Source organism: Jaculus jaculus, chromosome 4 (assembly GCF_020740685.1).
Source record: "Jaculus jaculus isolate mJacJac1 chromosome 4, mJacJac1.mat.Y.cur, whole genome shotgun sequence".
NCBI classification, from domain to species: domain Eukaryota; kingdom Metazoa; phylum Chordata; class Mammalia; order Rodentia; family Dipodidae; genus Jaculus; species Jaculus jaculus.
Genome location: NC_059105.1, coordinates 158,066,530 through 158,087,087, shown reverse-complemented (window position 1 = coordinate 158,087,087; position 20,558 = coordinate 158,066,530). Strand labels below are relative to the sequence as shown.

Here is a 20,558-nt window from a genome sequence, read left to right as displayed (position 1 = left end):
TTTGTTGGAAGGTCCCAATTCATATGTAATGTTTCAGAAGAATCTGTTGAAAGGAACCTTTTTTTAAAAAATTTTTTATTTATTTATTTGAGAGCGACAGACACAGAGAGAAAGACAGATAGAGGGAGAGAGAGAATGGGCGCGCCAGGGCTTCCAGCCTCTGTAAACGAACTCCAGACGCGTGCACCCCCTTGTGCATCTGGCTAACGTGGGACCTGGGGAACCGAGTCTCCAACCGGGGTCCTTAGGCTTCACAGGCGAGCGCTTAACCGCTAAGCCATCTCTCCAGCCCGAAAGGAACCTTTTGAAGGACTACTTTCCAGACCATTCTATTAATACTTCTCAGGGCTACTAGCATTAAAAAGACTTATAGTCATGTCTTAGTGTTAGACTGTGAGTTCCTTAAAGTAAGAATTCAGATATCTGTATATATTCAGAAGCCCCTTAGTTTTGGGATAAGGTTGCCTAACAAAACGGATGAATCAATCACTACAAAGTTTGTTATTTGTTTAAAATTCAAATTCAACGGGGTGTTCTGCATCTTATTTGGTCACCTCAGTAAATATTGATAAGTAATTGAATGAGTGAATGAATGAATTATTAGCATCATACCAACAAACAAAGTGTAAACTGGTAAAAACTTGACCATGTAAAAAAAAATACCTATCTTGGGCTGGAGAGATGGCTTAGCGGTTAAGCACTTGCCTGTGAAGCCTAAGGACCCCGGTTCGAGGCTCGGTTCCCCAGGTCCCACGTTAGCCAGATGCACAAGGGGGCGCACGCGTCTGGAGTTCATTTGCAGATGCTGGAAGCCCTGGCGCACCCCTTCTCTCTCTCTCCCTCTACCTGTCTTTCTCTCTGTGTCTGTCACTCTCAAATAAATTTAAAAAAAAATGAACAAAAAAAAACCTATCTAAATTACACCCAAGAACCACAAAACACCATATTGTACTGTTATCTTTCTGTCTTTTAAAATCCAAGTCTGGCTTTGATCTCAATATTCTGTCTATGCCTTGTAGGCCCCTTTGACTCCAGTGTGCATGTAGGAAGAATACTAATCTGATAACTACCCAGTCTTTAAAAAAACATATTTATGTATTCATTTATTTAGAGAGAGAGAATGAGAATGGGTGCACCAGAGTCTCTACCCACTGCAAACGAACTCCAGATGCATGAGCCACTCCAGATGCATATGTATATATGGCTTACGTGGGTAAAACTGGGGAATCAAACCCAGGTCATTAGGCTTGCAGGCGAGCCCCTTAACCACTGAGCCATCTCTCCAGCCCACCACCCAGATTCATCCTCACAATTTTACATTTCAATTCCACACATTTCTGCTTTCATATGTTTGTCTAATTTTTTTATTAGCATGTACTAGTAGTCCGTGAAAATTGACTTTGGATGGTGTATGTAAGGGTTTGGCTATTTCGAAGTAGAACCATCTCTGTATCTTCCTTTAAAATTGCCAAAATTGTGCTTCTATTCCAGCCGAACCCTGGGGTTTTGGGTAAAGTCATTTACCTTGATTAAACCATCAGGACCAATTCTGTTTGGAAGAATAGATACCTGGGATTAGTTCATTTAATAATTAATCTTAAGACAGACAATGTATAAAGGATTCTCTCACTCCGCATTAGTTTTACTATGGCTGTTGCCCCATGGCCTCTTTTTCTCTTTACTCTTGACCTCTTCCACCTCCACTGGTCAACCTAAGCTAACCCAGAGATCCCTGGAAGGTTCTTAAGCCACATTCTCTTGGCCTCATCCCAAAGTTTCTGATTAACTCCAGGGTGGAGCCTGGGATTCTGCATTTCTTCAAACAGAATGATATACAGATGCTCTTGACTTAGCTGGGCCAAAAATCCTTGACTTCTGATGAACCCATCATAGTTAAAAACATCATGAAGTTGAAAATATCATCCCAGCAATGCACTTAATGCACCTAACTTATTGCCATGTCAGCTTACAGTACATATAGATTGTGTGTTTCTCCTAGCAGTCACAAGGCTGACTGAGAGCTGTGGCTCTCTACCTCTGGCCAGCCTAAGAAATGATCAAAATTCATATATATATATATATATATATATATATATATATATATATACACACATACATACATACATATATATACACATACATATATAGATATAGATATGAATATATGTATATATATATATTTTTTTTTTTTTTTGAGGTAGGGTCTCACTCTAGCTCAGGCTGACCTGGAACTCAGTATGTTGTCTCAGGATAGCCTTTGAACTCACAGCGATTCTCCTACCTCATCCTCCCAAGTGCTGGGATTAAAGGCAAGCTCAAAATTCATAATTTAAAACTCAGTTCCTATTGAAGGAAAAGTGTTTTCCCAGCATTATGAAACTGAAAAAAATTGTAGGAGAAGCCAATGTAGGTCACGAGTGTCTGTAACCACCCTAACTTGGCCCACTGGATTTTTCTCCAGCTTTTCGTTGCCAAGTTGACCTACATTTGCTGTGTAAGTGCTCAATTTACTTACACTTCGTGTTCAATGTAGTTTAGCATCCTGCTGACGTGGGATGAAGAGATCTCCCCATCTACTTCAGCGATATACGTGTAGAGAAACTGGAAGGTACTGAAAGGAATCCGGGGAGGTCCTCCATCGTGATCACAGGATAAAACTTCACACACAATCTTGAGAGTTTTGGCAATAGTCTACAAAACCCATAAGACAAAAAGAGAAGTAAGTGACTCTTGCAGGCTAGATCTCCGAGAGCAGTTTAGATACAAGAAAGGAAGAGGGAAGAGTTTAAGATTCCAGACAATGACTTAGGATAGTAGACATTTTGCACTCTAAGTTCACTGAATTCATTCTAAACATAATGCCTACTTAGATAGCTTTCATTTCTCTTTCCTTTTATTCTTGAGGAATATTATCGAGGAATTCAACATATGAACTGCTAAATACTTCAAGATATTTGTAACTTTAAGTTGGAATAGCCTCATTAAAGGAGAACTGACTTTACATCTACACAGTTAGAAATGTTTCTTATTATTGTTCTCCTAAAGGGTTGGGGGAACTCATTTAGCATAGACATATCCGAGCATGGTACTTGGGGTAAAAACACAATAGAGGGCAAGAGCAGGGTAATGCTTTGCTCTAGGAAGGTCCCAGATGCTGAAAAAGTGGTACTGGATGTCAAGATAAAAACGTCATTCTCCTTCACTGGATCCATGTAAGTAAAATCATCTAGAATCTTTTATTCCATACACTAACACTGTTGTGACTGAGGAGAAATTGGCTAATGATGAGTGTCAGGAGTTGTTTTTTTTTTTTTTTTTTTAAATGAGACAGCAAGCATACAAGAGAGAGAATTGGCACGCCAGGGCCTCTAGCCACTCTAGACACATGCGTCACCTTGTGCACATGCGTCACCTTGTATATGTGTCACCTCATGCATCTGGCTTGCGTGGGATCTGAAGAGTCAAACATGGGTCCTTAGGCTTCACTGGCAAGCACTATAACCACTAAGCCATCTTTCCAGTCTGAGTGTCATCAAAAGGTTTTTTTTTGTTTGTTTTTTTGAGGTAGCGTCTTGCCCAGGCTGACCTAGAATTCACTATGTAGTCTCAGGGTGGCCTCAAACGCATGGTGACCCTCCTACCTCTGCCTCCCAAGTGCTGGGATTAAGAAGTTTTAATAAGGGCTGGAGAGATGGCTTAGCGGTTAAGCGCTTGCCTATGAAGCCTAAGGACCCCGGTTCGAGGCTCGGTTCCCCAGGTCCCACGTTAGCCAGATGCACAAGGGGGCGCACGCGTCTGGAGTTCGTTTGCAGAGGCTGGAAGCCCTGGTGTGCCCATTCTCTCTCTCTCCCTCTATCTGTCTTTCTCCCTGTGTCTGTCGCTCTCAAATAAATAAATAAATAAATAAATAATTAAAAAAAAAGAAGTTTTAATAATAGAAAGGTTGTTGCAGAGCCTCGTGCTGAGGCTCAGAGACGGAGCACATGCTTAGCGTGGATTCAATCTTCTGCAACTCCCCCACACCCTAAAAAACAGATTGCTACAGAAGTCAGCACTCCTCCAAATGAAGCTTGAGCATTAAATCATCATGTTTAGAAACCAATTTTGTAAATAAGCCTAGCCTTTTCATGAATTTCACAAGAGTTATGAAATGATGATATAAAAGACAGGAATGATTCAAGAAAATGACCAGTTTTGAATTAGCAAAGATAGGTCCAGATATAGCTTGATGGTTTGCTGAAACTAACAATATATATATTTTTTCCAGAGATCATTGAAAATTTAGTCCTGAGTGGTGAACTTGTGCCTGGGTAAATAAAGTGGATGCTATATGCCCCCATGTGGCTGGTCACAGTATAAATGCCCTTCATTGGTAACTGATGTCTATGTTAAGCTCACCCCCTCCTTAAATACAATGAATGTCTCGATGGCATTTCTTCTGCTGTGAGGCATAGGAGGATATGAGAAAATTTACTTTATCTTCCTAGAGTTATACTTTCACTGGATAGCAATAGTTTCAAGTGTTATTTGCACTGGCTACTATTCATTTAACTGAGCTAACATTTGAATTTTATTTCTCTTTAAAAACATTTTTTGAAAGCCGGCACGGTGGTGCACACCTTTAATCCCAGCAATCGGGAGGCAAATATAGGAGGATTGCCGTGAGTTCAAGGCCAGTCTGAGAACACAGAGTGAATTCCAGGTCAGCCTGGGCTACAGTGAGACCCTACCTTGAAAAACAACAACAAAACAAAACAAAATCATGATATTTAATGTACAATAATTTTGTAAAGAAATTTTTAAATTTATTTATGAGCGAGAATGGGTACACCAGGACCTACTACAGCCACTGCAAATGATCTCCAAACACATACACCACCTTGTGCATCTGCCTTATGTAGCTTCTGAGGAATTAAACTTGGGTCCTTAGGTTTTACAGGCAAGCGCCTCGACCGCTAAGCCATCTCTCCAGCCCAGTGTATAACAATTTTAAAGCAATAAAGCCACCGGTTGCCAAGGTAATTGGGGATTTGCAGCAGGCCACTTTGCCAGAGTTCCTCCCATGTATGTTACACCCAGAGAGCCCAGGAAGCATGGGCAGGAGGCTTCATCCTGGCCAGTGCCATCTCACATGGGAGGCTGGGCAGATGGCATGCTGGAACCTGTCAGTGGAGATGGGCAAGCCTGAGTGTGAGATGAGATGGATTTGCAAGCGTGAAAGTGCACACTGAACTCCAACATCCTACCCTCAGCACATGCTCTCTGTTTCTCTAAAAACATAACTCTCCGCCCCTGCACCCTACTTTGTGATGCTATTCTCTTCCTTGAGGTGCTCTTGTAGCCTGAACTGCCCTTCCGGCGAGCTCGTATATTGAAGCCCTAAGCTCCTGAATCCAAGGAGGGGATCGTTTGGAAACAGGACTTCTGGAAAGCTCGCTAAAGCCAGGAGCAGAGAATTATACCTGTACTTCTAGCGCCCAGGAGGCGTGGGCAGAAAGATGGAAAGGTCGAATCTAGTCTGGCTACATCGTTACACACTGCCAAACACAAACAAACAAACCCAATGCCCTACCTACTAAAAGGTAAAGGTCTAAAGTTGAAATGTGAAATAATTGAGATGCATCCTCTAACCCAGCATGACTGGTGTGCCTAAAGAAGAAATTGGGGCAAGAGTGAGGCATGAGATATGTGGACTCAGATGGATACAAGAAAATAGCCCCTTATATGCTAATCTTTTAATATTTAATATTTTAATATTAGTATATAATATATTAAATATTAATTAATTAAATAATTAATATATACTAATATATACTGTATATTATATTATTATATACTATTATATTATATATTATATACTATATATCATATACTATTATAAATTAAAATATATATTATATACTATTATATACTATATTATATATAGTATATATAATATATACTTGGTTCTTCCAAGTATATATATCAGGAAGAAACCAGCCCTGCAGACACCTTGAACTTGAAACTTCTAGTCTCCAAAAATGTGCAAGTAATACATTTTTTTAATAGTTTTAGCCCCCTCCAAACCATGTTACAGCAGCCTTTGTAAGCAATTATACCCCTAAGTGTTTTGACCCTGATGCAGTCAGATTTGCATTGCTGGTAGAAATCACCCAACCAAGAGCAGCTTCTGGGAAAAAGAGGTTTATTTTGGCTTATAGGCTCTAGGGGAAGCTCCACTATGGCAGGGAAAATGATGGCATGAGCAGAGGGTGGACATCACCCCCTGGCCAACATAAGGTGGACAATAGCAACAGGAGAGTGTGCCAAACACTGGCAAGGGGAAACTGGCTATAACACCCGTAAGCCCGCCCCCAACAGTACACTGCCTCCAGGAGGTGTTAATTCCCAAATCTCCATCAGCTGGGAACCTAGCATTCAGAACACCTAAATTTAGGGGGGGGACACCTGAATCAAACCACCACAGACCCCCAAATGCCATCATTCAAATAACAAACCTTCAAATTCTAATTTCCCTAGGATTTTAAAATAATTTTTCAAATCTAATAAGTGAGTAGCCTGTCAGGGGTAGGGATCAATTGTTGCCCAGAAGCCATAGATTGTTAAAAGAAAATGTCACTGCCAGGAGTGGGATGCCTTCCAGTGAGGTGTTGGTCAGGGAGGCCCCTGATTCCCCCAAAGCATTGCAGGCTATTGCTAAGGCTCTTACTTGCCCACTAGAACTAGATGGTAAGACCCTATTGCTGAAGACTCCACATGTTTGGGCTGCAGGCCACTGAGAAATCAAGCTGGAGCTGATCTGGAAGCTTCCACCCTGTTGACTAGCTGTCAGGATGCTGGAAAGAGCTGTGCAGCCTGATGGAGGAGAAGTCATCCACGGTCTTAACCAGCAGTGAACCCTGCAAGATTCACAGGGGGCCACAACTGGTGCATTTGGCAGCATGTTTGTTATGGAGGGAAACCAAATCCTCTCTAATTGGACTTGAGGCCCACTCCATGGAGGAAATTCATGCCTACTACTGAAAAGTCCAAGGGGGAGAAACTGATACTTCTGTTTGGCTAAATGAATATATTGTACCCACAAACTGCCCTCTCAGTACTTATGTTAATGTGAATGTATTTGTAAAGATTTTTATTTATTTATTTATTAGAGACAGAGAGAGGGGTGGAAAAGAGAGAGAGAGAGAGAGAGAGAGAGAATGGGCACACCATAGCCTCTAGCTACTGCAAATGAACTCCCCACATATGCACCACCCTGTGCCTCTGGCTCACATGGGACCTAGAGAAGCGAACCTGGGTCCTTAGGCTTTGCAGGCAAGCGCCTTAACCACCAAGCCATTTATCCAGCCCCTAATGTCCATATATTATTAATGCTACCCTCACTTTTGGCTTAGAGACGCTTCTCTTTTTAGGTGGTAATAACTACTGGGGAGACTCATCAAAGAGCTAAGAGAGGACCGTGGAGTGTTGAGCGCTAAGTGGGTCATCTCTGTCACACCCTCCAAGTCTCAGGAACCACTGTGGAAGAGGTGGAGGGAGAGTGTGAGCCAAAGGAAGGAGAAGAGTGCTCTGCAATACTGTCTTCTAGACACAAAGTGGCCATGGCATTCATGACGCCACAGTGGTTAAAACTAGTTACTTAAAACCTATATAATAGGGGGCTGGAGAGATGGCTTAGTGGTTATGCGCTCGCCTGTGAAGCCTATGGACCCCGGTTCGAGGCTCGGTTCCCCAGGTCCCACGTTAGCCTGATGCACAAGGGGGCACGCACGTCTGGAGTTCGTTTGCAGTGGCTGGAAGCCCTGGCGTGCCCATTCTCTCTCTCTCTCCCTCTATCTGTCTTTCTCTCTGTGTCTGTCGCTCTCAAATAAATAAAATAAAATGAACAAAAAAAAATTAAAAAAAAAACCCTATATAATAGGAAGTGAAAAACATCACAATGACTCAGAACTAGATGAAAAGAAGAAGGGATTCAGTGAAGGAGATATGAGGAAAGGGGACAAAAAAGGGCACTGGAAAGGGAATATAGCCAGATATATTGTGTATGTGTATGGTGGTTGTCCAAAGAAGTTAAAAAACTCCAATAAGTGGATAAAGAACACTTTGGACCCGATTCTTCTTTTTTTAAGTTTTTTGTTTATTTTTATTTATTTGAGAGTGACAGACAGAGAGAGAAAGAGGCAGATAGAGAGAGAAAGGGAGAGAATGGGCACACTAGGGCTCCCAGCTACTGCAAACAAACTCCAGGTGCATGCACTCCCTTGTGCATGTGGCTAATGTGGGTTCTGGGGAATTGAGCCTTGAACCAGGGTCCTTAGGCTTCACAGGCAAGCGCTTAACCACTAAGCCATTTCTCCAGCCCTTGATTCTTTTTTTTTTTTTTTTTTTTTTTTAGAGAGAGAGAAAATTGGTGCGCCAAGGCCTCAGCCACTGAAATCAAACTCCAGACACTTACACTACCTTGGGGGCATGTGTGACCTTGCGCTTGACTCACCTTTGTGCATCTGGCTTACGTGGTATCTGGAGAGTCAAACGTGGGTCCTTAGGCTTTGCAGACAAGCACCTTAACTGCTAAGACATCTCTCCAGCCCTGGACTTGAATTTATTTGGAGGCAGAGTCTCACAGTAGCCCAGGCTGATCTAGAACTCACGTCATTCCTTCCTACCTCAGTCACCAGAGTACTGGGGTTAAAAGTGTGAGTCACCATACCCAGATTAAGTCTAATGTAAATAGAGAGCTTTATTGTCTTGCACAAGATTTTTTGGTCAGATGGGGATATATTTCAGATGTAGCCTCCAGTATCTGTAAGCCCTTTTTTTAAAAAAAATTTTTTAGAGAGACAGATACACTTGGCACACCAGGGTCTCAGCCACTGAAATCAAACTCCAGAGGTTTGTACTACCTGGTGTGTATGCATAACCTTGTGCTTGCATCACCTTTGTGTGTTTGGCTTATGTGGGATCTGGAAAGAGATTGAACATCAATCCTGAGGCTTCACAGGCAAGCGCCTTAACCACTAAACTCCAGCCCAAGCCTTCTTTTTAATCTCATAAGTAAACACAATTATTTACACCATATAAAATCTTCTGTGGTGGTTTGATTCAGGTGTCCCCCATAAACTTAAGTATTCTGAATTCTAGTCTCCCCAGCTGATGTCAACTGGAAATTAAGGCCTCCTTGGAGGTAGTGTATCGTTGGGCTTATGGGTATTATAGCAAGTTTCCCCTTGCCAGTGTTTGGCATACTCTCCTGTTGCTATTGTCCACCTTATGTTGGCCAGGGGGTGATGTCCACCCCCTGCTCATACCATTGTTTTCCCCTGCCATCATGGAACTTCTCCTCGAGCCTATAAGCCCAAATAAACCTCTTTTCCCCACAAGCTGCTCTTGGTCAGGTGATTTCTAGCAGCAATGGAAACTTGACTGTAACAATAAAGTGGTACCAGGAGTGGGGTTGCTGATAGGCACCTGACTGTGTGGCTTTGGCCTTTTGGAGCTGATTTTCAAGAGGAATGCGGAAGGACTTGAAACTTTGGCCTAAGTAAGTACAGCTTGATGTTCTATTCTGGCCAGAATTGAACAACCTGGTTACAGTAAGAACTATGGACTATGAAGTTTGTCTTATCAGGGTGAGAAAGAGCTTTGCCTGGACTGGGATACCAGTTTTTGTGGGAAACTTGCTGTTATGCCCATGTCCTGAGAGGTTGTGCAGGTTTTCTTTGCATAGAAATGAACTGGTATGAGCAGAGGGATATGGCACAGAAAGAAAAAAATCTTTGGGTGAATTGCTGCCCATTCAGCTGCAATTGAGAGATTACAACCTTAGAGATTGGGCCTGCACTGGGGCAAGAAAAGAATATAGACTCTTTTGAAGGGGCCTGAGTGCTCAAAGAATGCCCTGTTCTTCAAAGTCTGCTTTATTCCCCCCTGGACTAACAAATTGGCACCCTACCTGGTATTGTGGAATATAAGAAATGCAGGAAAGAGGATCATTGAGTTTGCAACACGGTCTTGTGTTTGGGAAATGGACATGGGCAGTGTGAATCAGGTTTGCTGGATGCCTGCATGGAGACCCAATGGGGCCATAAGGATGAACCGTGTGGCTTTCAGTGGAGACCCAGTGGAGATGCCAGGACCACAAGGTGGCTGCTAAGGAGAGCTGCTGGCCCTAATGAAGTTTTCTAGGACTGTGAGTAGCCTAACTAGAGGGGTGGAATTGGAATGCCAGAGACTTGTTGCTGGTTAGAATTAGTGGACTTGAAGATTTGTCACTTGCTAGGGTTGTTAGACTTGAAGCTACAGAGGTTGATGTTTGCCCTGGTTGTTTTAAATCTTGTATTGGTTGAATATTTCTTTGCTATGCCCAGTGCCATCTTTTGTAGTATAAGTGTTTATTCTGTGCCATTATGGGTTTTTTGAGGTTATGTTTTGGTATCATGGCTCAGTTAAAAGATCTTGGACTATGGGGATATATGAACATCATTGGAATTGATATAAACTATGGGTACTTTTAAAGTTTGATGAATGCAATGTACTTTACTTCATGTATGGTTATCAGTTTATGGGAGCCAGGGGTAGAATGTGGTGGTTTGATTCAGGTGTCCCCCATAAACTTATGTACTCTGAATTCTAGTCTCCCCAGCTGATGGCAATAGGAAATTAAAGCCTCCTGGAGGCAATGTGCTGTTGGGGGTGGGTTTATGGGTATTGTAGCCAGTTTCCCCTTGCCAGAGTTTGGCACACTCTCCTGTGGCTATTGTCTACCTTATGTTGGCCAGAGAGTGATATCCACCCTCTGATCATGCCATTGTTTTCCCCTGCCATCATGGAACTTCCCCCTCAAGCCTGAAAGCCAAAATAAACCTCTTTTTCCCACAAGCTGGTCTTGGTCAGGTGATTCCTACCAACAATGGGAACCTGACTGCAACAACCATATACAATCTTTCTTGTCATAGCCAGTCTCAGTGGGTCTGGAGGTGGGAGGATCACTGTGAGTTTCAGGCCAGCCTGGGCTACACAGGTAGTTCCAGGTCTGCCTGGGCTACAGTGAGATACTACCCCAAAAAGAAACGAACTGAAATGAAACAAAAAGAAAAGAACCAAAACCACAAAACAAAACTAAACACTAAAAAGGCTGGGGTGCAGGCTGGAGAGATGGCTTAGCAGTTAAGCGCTTGCCTGTGAAGCCTAAGGACCCCGGTTTGAGGCTCGGTTCCCCAGGTCCCACGTTAGCCAGATGCACAAGGGGGCACACGCGTCTGGAGTTCGTTAGCAGAGGCTGGAGGCCCTGGCGCGCCCATTCTCTCTCTCTCCCTCTATCTGTCTTTCTCTCTGTGTCTGTCGCTCTCAAATAAATTAATTAATTAATTTTTTAAAAAAAGGGGCTGGAGAGATGGCTTAGCGGTTAAGCGCTCGCCTGTGAAGCCTAAGGACCCCGGTTCGAGGCTCGGTTCCCCAGGTCCCACGTTAGCCAGATGCACAAGGGGGCGCACGCGTCTGGAGTTCGTTTGCAGAGGCTGGAAGCCCTGGCGCGCCCATTCTCTCTCTCTCTCCCTCTATCTAGCTTTCTCTCTGTCTCTGTCACTCTCAAATAAATAAATAAAATATTAAAAAAAAAAAAGGCTGGGGTGCATGCCTTTATACCCAGCACTCAGGAGGCAGAGGTAGGAGGATCACTGTGAGTTTGAGGCCAGCCTGGGACTACACTATGAATTTCAGGTCAACCTGGGCAAGACCCTACTTTTAAAAAACAAAAACAAAAACAAAAAATCAGCTAAAAAGTACATTCCTCCCTCTCAAAATATCTCAAGATTATAGTATGAGTGACTTGTAGCCCTATGAGCGTTTGATAAAGTGCTGTCAGTTTTTTATTTTACTTTTGTGATTTCTCTGGTCCTAATGGCTTCTTTTTCACAACCGTGATGAGCTCAGTCCTGACTGACAGCTCATTTGCCCCTGCTATATCTATGGTCCCCTTTGGAGATCAGTAACTTATTAATTATATAATGTTGCTATGAAGGACAATGAGAAATAAAATCAACCACAAAATAGTGTCTCCTTCCCTTCTCTCTAACGAAATGGTTATAATGATGGTTGAAGGGAAACCCAGAGGAGAAATTGGATTAGAATATTTCTGCTAAATTTATACAGAAATAAAAAAATGCCAAATCTGTGTTGCAAGCATATTTGAGAAGAACAAGAATCGTGTCTGGCTGTGAATGATTCGCTGCTTTCCCCCCTGTCTTCAGCAAAGGCAATGTTATCCTCATTAATTCTTCACTTTAATTCTTCAATTTGTATGTATTTTAGGGATTAAAAAATATTAATTTTCTAAAATTATTTCTGATTCATTTTCATTTATTATGAGTGAGACTACACAGTAGATGACTAAGTTTTAAAGATATATAAAAACTATTTTCAGTATCTTTTTTTCTTCCAAAATAGGATAATGGCTTTTCCAATTTTCAAATAAGCCAAATTTGGAAAAGGCATGAATTTGAATGAACATCTTGCATCCATGACTATAATTCTATAAATACCTTCTCTCCTGATTTCTTATCTCCGATTTTTGTATCCAAATATGTTTACCTAATAGTAGTTTTTTTTAAAAAAAAATTTTATTATTTATTTATTTGAGAGAGAGAAAGACACAGGGGGACAGAGAGAGAGAGGGAGAATGGGCACACCAGGGCCTTCAGCCACTGCAAATGAACTCAGATGCATGTGCCACCTTGTGAGTCTGGCTTACATGGGACCTGGGGAATTGAACTGAGGTTCTTTGGCTTTGCAGACAAATGCCTTAACTGCTAAGCCATGTCTCTAGACCAGAAGTTGTTGTTTTGTTTTGTTTTTTTATAAGACTGACCACCTTTTGAAAGTCTGTATTAGTTAGTATTTTTTCTAGGTGTCTGGACTCTCTAGTAAATGAGTATTAAGCTACAGCTGGCTATATCAATTGAAAATATGAAAGAATGGGGATAGAAAGGAGTGAAAATCAAATTTAGGGCAAGGATTGAATTCATAGACCATCCAAAGCCAACGTTGGCTAACTCTCTGCAGAGCCTGGTGATGGTTTTCCCCTCTTTCCTGCTTCTGGTTGCTAAACTTGGAAATGACCTTAACTCTAGAGAAGAAGGCACAAAGAAACAGCCATGTCATCATGTCGGGAGAGCTAACTGGGGATCTAGATGGATTGCCCTTCCCAGGCGCAAAGACAGAGTTTCCTTTGTGGGACAAAAGGCAAAGGGGCAAACTTACAACTCCAAGAGAGCTACAGGAAAGAGCTAGAAATTTCAGCCACTCAATCTCCTCTGTGAAGCGACCCACGTTCATCACACTATTAAACAGATCTGTCGGTAGATTCAGCACTTTCCACATCTGGGCCAGCTCATCTGCGTGGATGATGAGTCTTCCACCAACCTGCCGAGCGGGGACGGAAACCACACAGACATGAGAGAGGGCAGACATGGGGCCCCGAGTTCTCCCTTCGTGGGGAAGGTCAGAGGATTCTGTTGGCTTTCCAAGAGTTACTGAGGGGCACCCTGCTATATCATTTAATAGTTTAAGACTCCAGATGTCAGATTTGTTTCTTTTGTTTGTTTGCTTTTTTTGAGGTAGGGTCTCACTCTAACCCAAGCTCACTATATAGTCTCAGGGTGGCCTTGAACTCATGGTGATCCTTCTACCTCTGTCTCCCAAGTGCTGGGATTAAAGGCGTGCGCCACCATGCCCAGCTCTATTCTTCTTCTTTTTTTTTTTTCTGATGCTTTGGCAGTCTCTGATTTTATTCCTATGTTGTTCCTGTAAAGCAGATATAACACCTTGAAAAACAGAACCACAGGCAGAAGACTGGCCTGGGACCTCTAAGGAGTGGTAAACCAAGAAGCCATTGTTTCTTGCTTCCAGATCCAATGAGTTCTTTGCCCTGGATCTCAAATGTGTCCTTCCCGTCTTCCCAGGAACGGCATGGCGTACCGCGATGGCTGAGCACAGAACCTAGGCTGGATGTCTAATGTTGCCTTGTTCACTGCACAATGGACTTCAGTTGAAAGACGAGGGGAATGAATGGCTGGTTGTTAACTAATGATGCAGTCAGGGTGAAGCTGTCCCCAACGAACTGCACACGCCCCTTTCTGGGACCTCTGATCCTAAGGAAATGCCGAGCCTCCAGGACTGAGGTAGTCGGCCAACTTGTATGTAGCTAAATCATACCAGACTTCCCTGTCCTGGATCTTAACTCAGGGACTACCTCTCATCCATACTTCCTGAGAATTGACCAAAACACAGATATTCTCAAGCCAGTCCCCCCTCTTCCAAAGGATGAGAGAGTCAGGATTTTCCCAGGCTGCATCTGCACCTGGGATGGTAAGAGGATTACAATGTGTTCCCCTTCCCTAAACTGTGATGAGTCCCTACCTCACAGTCCTGATACATCAGGGAGGTGTTGTGAAGAGACTCCGGAGCAATGCTTTTCTTTTTTCTTTCTTTTTTTTTTTTTTTTTTTTTTTTGGTTTTTTGAGGTAGAGTCTTACTCTAGCTCAGACTAATCTGGAATTCACTATGTAGCCTCAGGATGGTCTTGAACTCGTGATCCTCCTACCTCTGCCTCCCCAGTACTGGGATTAAAGGCATGCGCCACCACGCCTGGGCAGAGCAATGCTTTTCAAGAGAGACAGCATTAGCATTTCCTGGAGCCCCTGGACATTCTGCTAGCTCTGGGAGGTGGGCGGGGGGGGGGGGGGGGGGGGGGGGGGGGGGGGCGGTGGAGATCGTCTGGGTTGACCCTAGGACAGCCCATCTTCTCTTGCATGTTGATCCGATCCGTGTTTCTCCCAGGGAAGACCTACTTCAGGATTTAGTGAACTTTATAGAGTATTGCTAAGTGACCAGATGGCTGGGAGCAGGGCAGATGGCCCTTGACTGTGTCCACTTAAACCTCAGTATTGTCCCTGCAGTGCCCCTTACCCGAGAATGCAGGACCTTTAACAGCTCAGGTGTTAGCTCTGCCCAGTTGGACAAAGCCACTTGCTCAGACCGCTCTCTCACTGGTGGAATCTCTCCACGGGACATGGCCCCAAAATACCTGTAAGAAAGGGTTAGTGAGGGCTGGAGAGATGCTTTAGCGGTTAAGTGCTTGCCTGTGAAGCCTAAGGACCTCAGTTCGAGGCTCGATTCCCCAGGATCCCCGTTAGTCAGATGCACAAGGGGGCGCACGTGTCTGGAGTTTGTTCGCAGTGGCTGGAAGCCCTGGTGCGCCCATTCTCTCCCTCCCTCCCTCCCTCTCTCTCTCTCTCTCTCTCTCTCTCTCTCTCTCTCTCTCTCTGCCTCTTTCTGTCTGTCACTCTCAAATAAATAAATAAAAACAAGCAAAAATTAAAAGAAGGGGTTAGTGAATAGCAGAGGGTTTCTTGTTCCAGTGACCTCTGACTGCTACACAAACCTATTCTGATTTTTTTTTTTTTTTGGCTGTTTCATAAATTTATTCTCTTTTTTGTGGGAAAGGGTGGGGAGGGAAGAACATTTGTTAAATGTTTAAACATTGTGCTTAATTCAGTCACATAGAAGAAAAGCCCAGTTGTGTTACTTTCCACTTAAAGAATGATGACGGATGACTGCTTTTGGAATAAATTATGTTTTCTTTTCTTTAAGAATGAGAACTAACCAGCAAAAGTTTGGTGTGCATATCCAGTCAAGTTGCCCCCAGCCATCCATAAATAAAGTATTGTATTCTTAGCTTACTTATTTGTAGGGAAGGCTCATATGAATATATGTTTGATACTATGGGCTGGGTGGGAAAAGGAAGTTAGAAAAGAACTAAAGTGATTTAAATGAGAAAAACAAATGGGGCCAATAGAGTGCTGAAGGGGTGAAGAAGAGTTTCTGTCCTCAGGCTTCAGCAAGGGAAACAGAGAATGCTGGGAAGCCACTGAGAAGAACAGACAAGCCAAGGAAGGTTTTGACCAGCTTTCTACAGTGCGTATGAGTTAAAGCTCTTGTTTGTCTTCCCTTAAAATTTTCAATGAAAGATGCCTGCTCCCCAAGCTCTGTGGTGTGGATTTTGCTGGGGGAAGTGTGGAAGATAGAGTCCTCTTTCAGGAATTTCGTGAGATGGAAAGAGGCTGCCTGAAGTAGGGACTAGACAAGAGCAATCAGCTGTGGCTCACTCAGGATAGGTGGCAGGGTCTGTTACTATACCTGAATTACAAACATCTGGCCCTCCTTGCTTCTCCCCCGCCAGCATTATCTCTAGATCCAGGTAGTATAAAAAGAATACAGAGACCCGGGCGTGGTGGCGCACGCCTTTAATCCCAGCACTCGGGAGGCAGAGGTAGGAGGATTGCCATGAGTTCAAGGCCACCCTGAGATGACAGAGTTAATTCCAGGTCAGCCTGGACCAGAGTGAGACCCTACCTCGAAAAAGAAAAAAAAAGTAATAAAAAAAAATTAAAAAAAAAAAGAATACAGAGGATTTTTAAAAATGTTTTTAAATTTTATTTTATGTATTTCAGAGAGAGAGAATGGGCCTGCCAGGGCCTTCTGCCTTGCAAATGAACTCCAGACACACGCACCACCACCTTGTGCATCTGGCTTACATGGCTATTGGGCAATCAAACCTGGGTCCTTCAGCTTTGCAGGCAAGTGCCTTAACCACTAAGCCATCTCTCTAGCCCCCAGAGGTTGTTTTAGAAAAGCTCATTTCAGGGTCAAGCTATAGGATGGAGCTAACCATTGCCTAGTCCTAAGACACAAAGCAATCAGAACTGAAGGCATATGGGCCAAAACAGTACCATCCGGTCCTTGCTTGGAGGTCCTCAGTAGGAAGGACAGAAGAAATACTGTAAGGGGCTGGGCATGGTGGCTCACGCCTTTAATCCCAGCACTTGGGAGGCAGAGGTAGGAGGATGGCCGTGAGTTCAAGGCCACCCTGAGACTACATAGTGAATTCCAGGTCAGCCTGGGCCAGAGCAAGACCCTACCTTGAAAAAAAAATCATACATATATATGTATATTAAAAATAAATGTATATACACACACATATACTGTAAGGGAACCTTCACAGTATGCATGAGAAATCTCTCTATGAGGCCAGTGTTGGAGTGAGGCTAAGTGCAGTGTGACACCTGGAAAGCAGAGGTGTGGCCTCACACTTAATAACCAAATGTGGGTCGTATAAATGGGACAGTAATACCATAGCGCCTCATTCTCCAGAAGTGACCCTTGGACGCCCAGCTCCTCGTTCCACTGGAAGCCCTCTCCAAACATCTTTGGACTTCTCGGCAGAATTGGTCGGAGGATATGGAAATGAAGCTATACTCATGGATTTAGTCCTCCAAGGCAATGAGCTTCATTTGCAAGTGGACAATTCCATGGTTCTAAATGTACAAATTTGTATTGTCGCACGTGCCTACTGTATACAGGACAAATAAATATGTGCCCTTCAGATGCTTGGGAAGTGGTTTAGGGAGATTGCTGCTTGCAATGAAATAAATACATATTTTGTCCTGGAAGTACTTTGTGGAGTTTCATCTTCTAGACTACCACAAGCTTGTAAGCCACATAAAGCGATCTGATAAGTGTTTTTGATGTCTAAACAGGATGGAGAATTCTCTTAGGTCATCCATACTCTTTTAGTTAAAGTACAAACTGATCTTTCACAGATGTCTGAAAAATCTATAGCACAACATCCAATATGGAGCAAGCAGGCTACTAAGCCGAAGGTTTCTTCCATAAATGTCAGGGACAATATCAAGACATGACAGTAAAGTGGAGCTTTAAGCAATCATACGGTATGAAACAAAAACGTGTCCCACTGCGCCAAAAAGAAATTAGTCTCCTGAAGTTAGAGCCCAACCTTAGAGCTAATGTGTACAATTTAGAAAGGAAAACCACACCGGATTCATGACTAGGCAAAGCAACTCCAGTTATGTCCCCTTTTCTGGCATCACTGATTTACTTTCCTTCCATTTGGAGATAGCTTCCTCCGGGCCCAGCAGCCTAGGAGCCAAGAGCCTCTTGGATGGCATCTTGTGCCTTCAGAAAGGGGGTCCATAGATTCTCCCCACAGTCTGTCCCACCTACTGGTACCTCATATTCTCCCTTCCTCCCCTTTCTCACTGAAGAACTAGCAAGGAGGTAATTGCTCAGCAGGGAAAATGAAAACGCCTGAACAGGTATCCTGGAGGATCTGGCTAACTCCCACCCACTGCTTCCAGCCGGGTTGCCCTGTTTCCAGCAGGTGGATTCGTCCTATGAAGCAATTTCATAGCTTTTTGTAGAAAGCGGCGGCCGCGAGGCACAACCGTGGTGCAAGCTCATTCAGTGAGAGTTCTGGGGGGGGCTCTCCACCAGGATACTGCGCTGGAGGAACACTTCAGAGCAGGGCCCGACCTCTCTCTGCTCCTCCACAAAGCCATGTGGACACGTGCAGAAGGCACAGATCCGTTCAGAGAAACAAAAGAAAATGACAGGGGTGGCGCACGCCTTTAATCCCAGCACTCGGGAGGCCGAGGTAGGAGGATCGCTGTGAGTTCGAGGCCACCCTGAGACTACATAGTGAATGCCAGGTCAGCCTGAGCTAGAGTGAGACCCCTACCTTGAAAAAAGAAAAGAAAGAAAGAAAAAAAGGCAAAAAAAAAAAATGTGTTCCTCCAAAAAATAGGATGCAAAGTGTCTGGCCAGGCGCAGGTCTCTACAGCCATGGAGGAGAGGAAGGGGTTTCATAACTGGAGGAAACCAGCTGCGAGTGATCGATGCCACCCCTTCCTCATTGCTGGATCGCGCACTGCTGCCCTCTAGTGGTGAGACAGGAAAAAAACGAGACAAGCAAAGGCTCCGCTTTTCAGTGGGTCAGGCCGAAGGTTTTGCAGGGGGTGAGGTTTGTGCACTTGCGTCACGGTCATCTAACTGTTGCTGTATGTCCCGGGCCTCGGGATAATTGCCTTGGAATCCTGCTGTTCAGTCTGGCATCTCATCGTCTCTCTGATGCGTTTCTGTGTGGGTTTTTAACGAGTCACAAAGATAGCCCGCACTCAGAGGCTACAAAAGCATGACTACCTCCTCAGTTTTCCAGGAACCTTCTTGCATCCCGCCCCCCTCTTCCCGCCCCGCAGCCTGTCCCAAGAGGGGGGCTGGAGGTGACGCAGGAATACTTACTCGGCCGCCCACTGGATAAGATCCTGAGGCTGGGTCCGGATGGCAGCTTTGGTGAACTGCTTCAGCAATTCCGGCAGCTCCGGTGGGATACATACTTGCTTGTCTGTCTGAGGCATTAGGGTTGCTTAACCTTTGTGCAAGACAAAAACGTGGAATTTTACTTGCATCATAAGTCTTAAATCGTGACTCATAAGAATTTTTTTCCCTCCAAGGTAGGGTCTTACTCTAGCTCAGGCTGACCTGAATTCACTATGTAGTCTCAGGGTGGCCTCAAACTCATGGCGATCCTCCTACCTCTGCCTCCCGAGTGCTGGGGTTAAAGGTATGTGCCACCACACCTGGCACGGTAACAGTCTTGACCGGGGTCGGGGGAGATCAGGTCATCTAGCCTTTGTTTGACACTCATTCTAGGCCACTCAGGATGACAGCAACCCTGACCACACACAGCCACCCTTTGCCTATTTTGGGACTCATTTGGGGAGACTCTACTACCTCAGAAAACAGATGCATTCTAGAAAGAGGATGTCTAATCCCTGCTTCTTGCAAGTCATTCTGTCCTTTACATAAAAGCACACTGTACTTTTAAAAGTAGAAATCAGTAAAGCTTTGCGTGGTGGCGCACGTCTTTAATCCCAGCACTCTAGAGGCAGAGGTAGAAGGATCGCTTTGAGTTCAAGGCCACCCTGAGACTACATAGTAAATTCCAGCTCAGCCTGAGCTAGAGTGAGACCTTACCTCGAGAAACAAAAGCAAAAACAAAAACAAAAAATACAAAAAAAAAGAAGAAAGAGTAGAAATCAGTAGAATTTTTACAAATTCTAATTACATCACCTCTAAATCTTGGGTCCCTTCTTCCAGATTTAGTTTTTCTGGTCTAAATGTATGTTTCTAGAAATAAAAGATTGTGTTCCACAAAGCAATTTGTTTACTCAACACTACACTATGACATTTTTTTCCACATTGTTTCTCTGTTTAGCTGGAGAAGAGTTGTAGCAAATCTGCACTGAATCCACTATGTTTTGACATTATTTCCAAGTAAAAATAATTATTAGGCAACCATTTGACAAACAGTTCTCTTAATATCTGTTTTTGTCTACTTGGACATTTTCATGTGAAAAAAAAATGTTCCAGGAAATATTGAAGCAAAATGTGAAAATCTACTGATTCTATGCACAAATAAACAATGGATTAAGTGTCTCTGAAAAACACAGATAAGTGACTAAAACTTTCCTTCTTTCAAAACATTTAGATGCCAGACAGGCTGAGTAAGCATCTTTCACATTGCCTTGCTGAGCTTGCAACCAAGTGAGAAGTCTTCGTGTGACAAAGAGGAATACACAAAGAGCACATGAAGCTTTGGGGATGGCCTGGGCAAATGTGAGTAGCAAGAACTAGAATCCTAGAGA

The 20,558-nt window shown here is 43.6% G+C and overlaps 1 protein-coding gene across 1 annotated transcript; it reads right to left on the bottom strand.

Moving 5' to 3' along the window:
* Window positions 1-1,388: 1,388 nt before the first annotated feature.
* On the bottom strand, window positions 1,389-19,578 carry Ropn1 (rhophilin associated tail protein 1). Its single transcript, XM_004663924.2, has 6 exons — window positions 19,447-19,578; window positions 19,153-19,282; window positions 14,965-15,082; window positions 13,258-13,419; window positions 2,516-2,691; window positions 1,389-1,549 (listed from the first exon to the last, which is right to left on the bottom strand). Exons 2-6 carry the CDS (start codon window positions 19,266-19,268, stop codon window positions 1,483-1,485), a joined length of 639 nt encoding a protein of 212 aa, XP_004663981.1. The 5' UTR covers window positions 19,269-19,282; window positions 19,447-19,578; the 3' UTR covers window positions 1,389-1,482.
* Between the last annotated feature and the right edge of the window lie 980 nt (window positions 19,579-20,558).

Bases quoted from the DNA above. Each gene is read 5' to 3' on its own strand.
- Ropn1 (XM_004663924.2), bottom strand. From the start codon at position 19,268: ATGCCTCAGACAGACAAGCAAGTATGTATCCCACCGGAGCTGCCGGAA. The intron at 15,083-19,152 runs GTAAGTATTCCT...CCTTTCTTACAG, and splicing joins CTTATCCAGTGGGCGGCCGA to GTATTTTGGGGCCATGTCCC. The intron at 1,550-2,515 runs GTAAGTAAATTG...TCTTCCAAACAG, and splicing joins AACTACATTGAACACGAAGT to AATTGGTCCTGATGGTTTAA.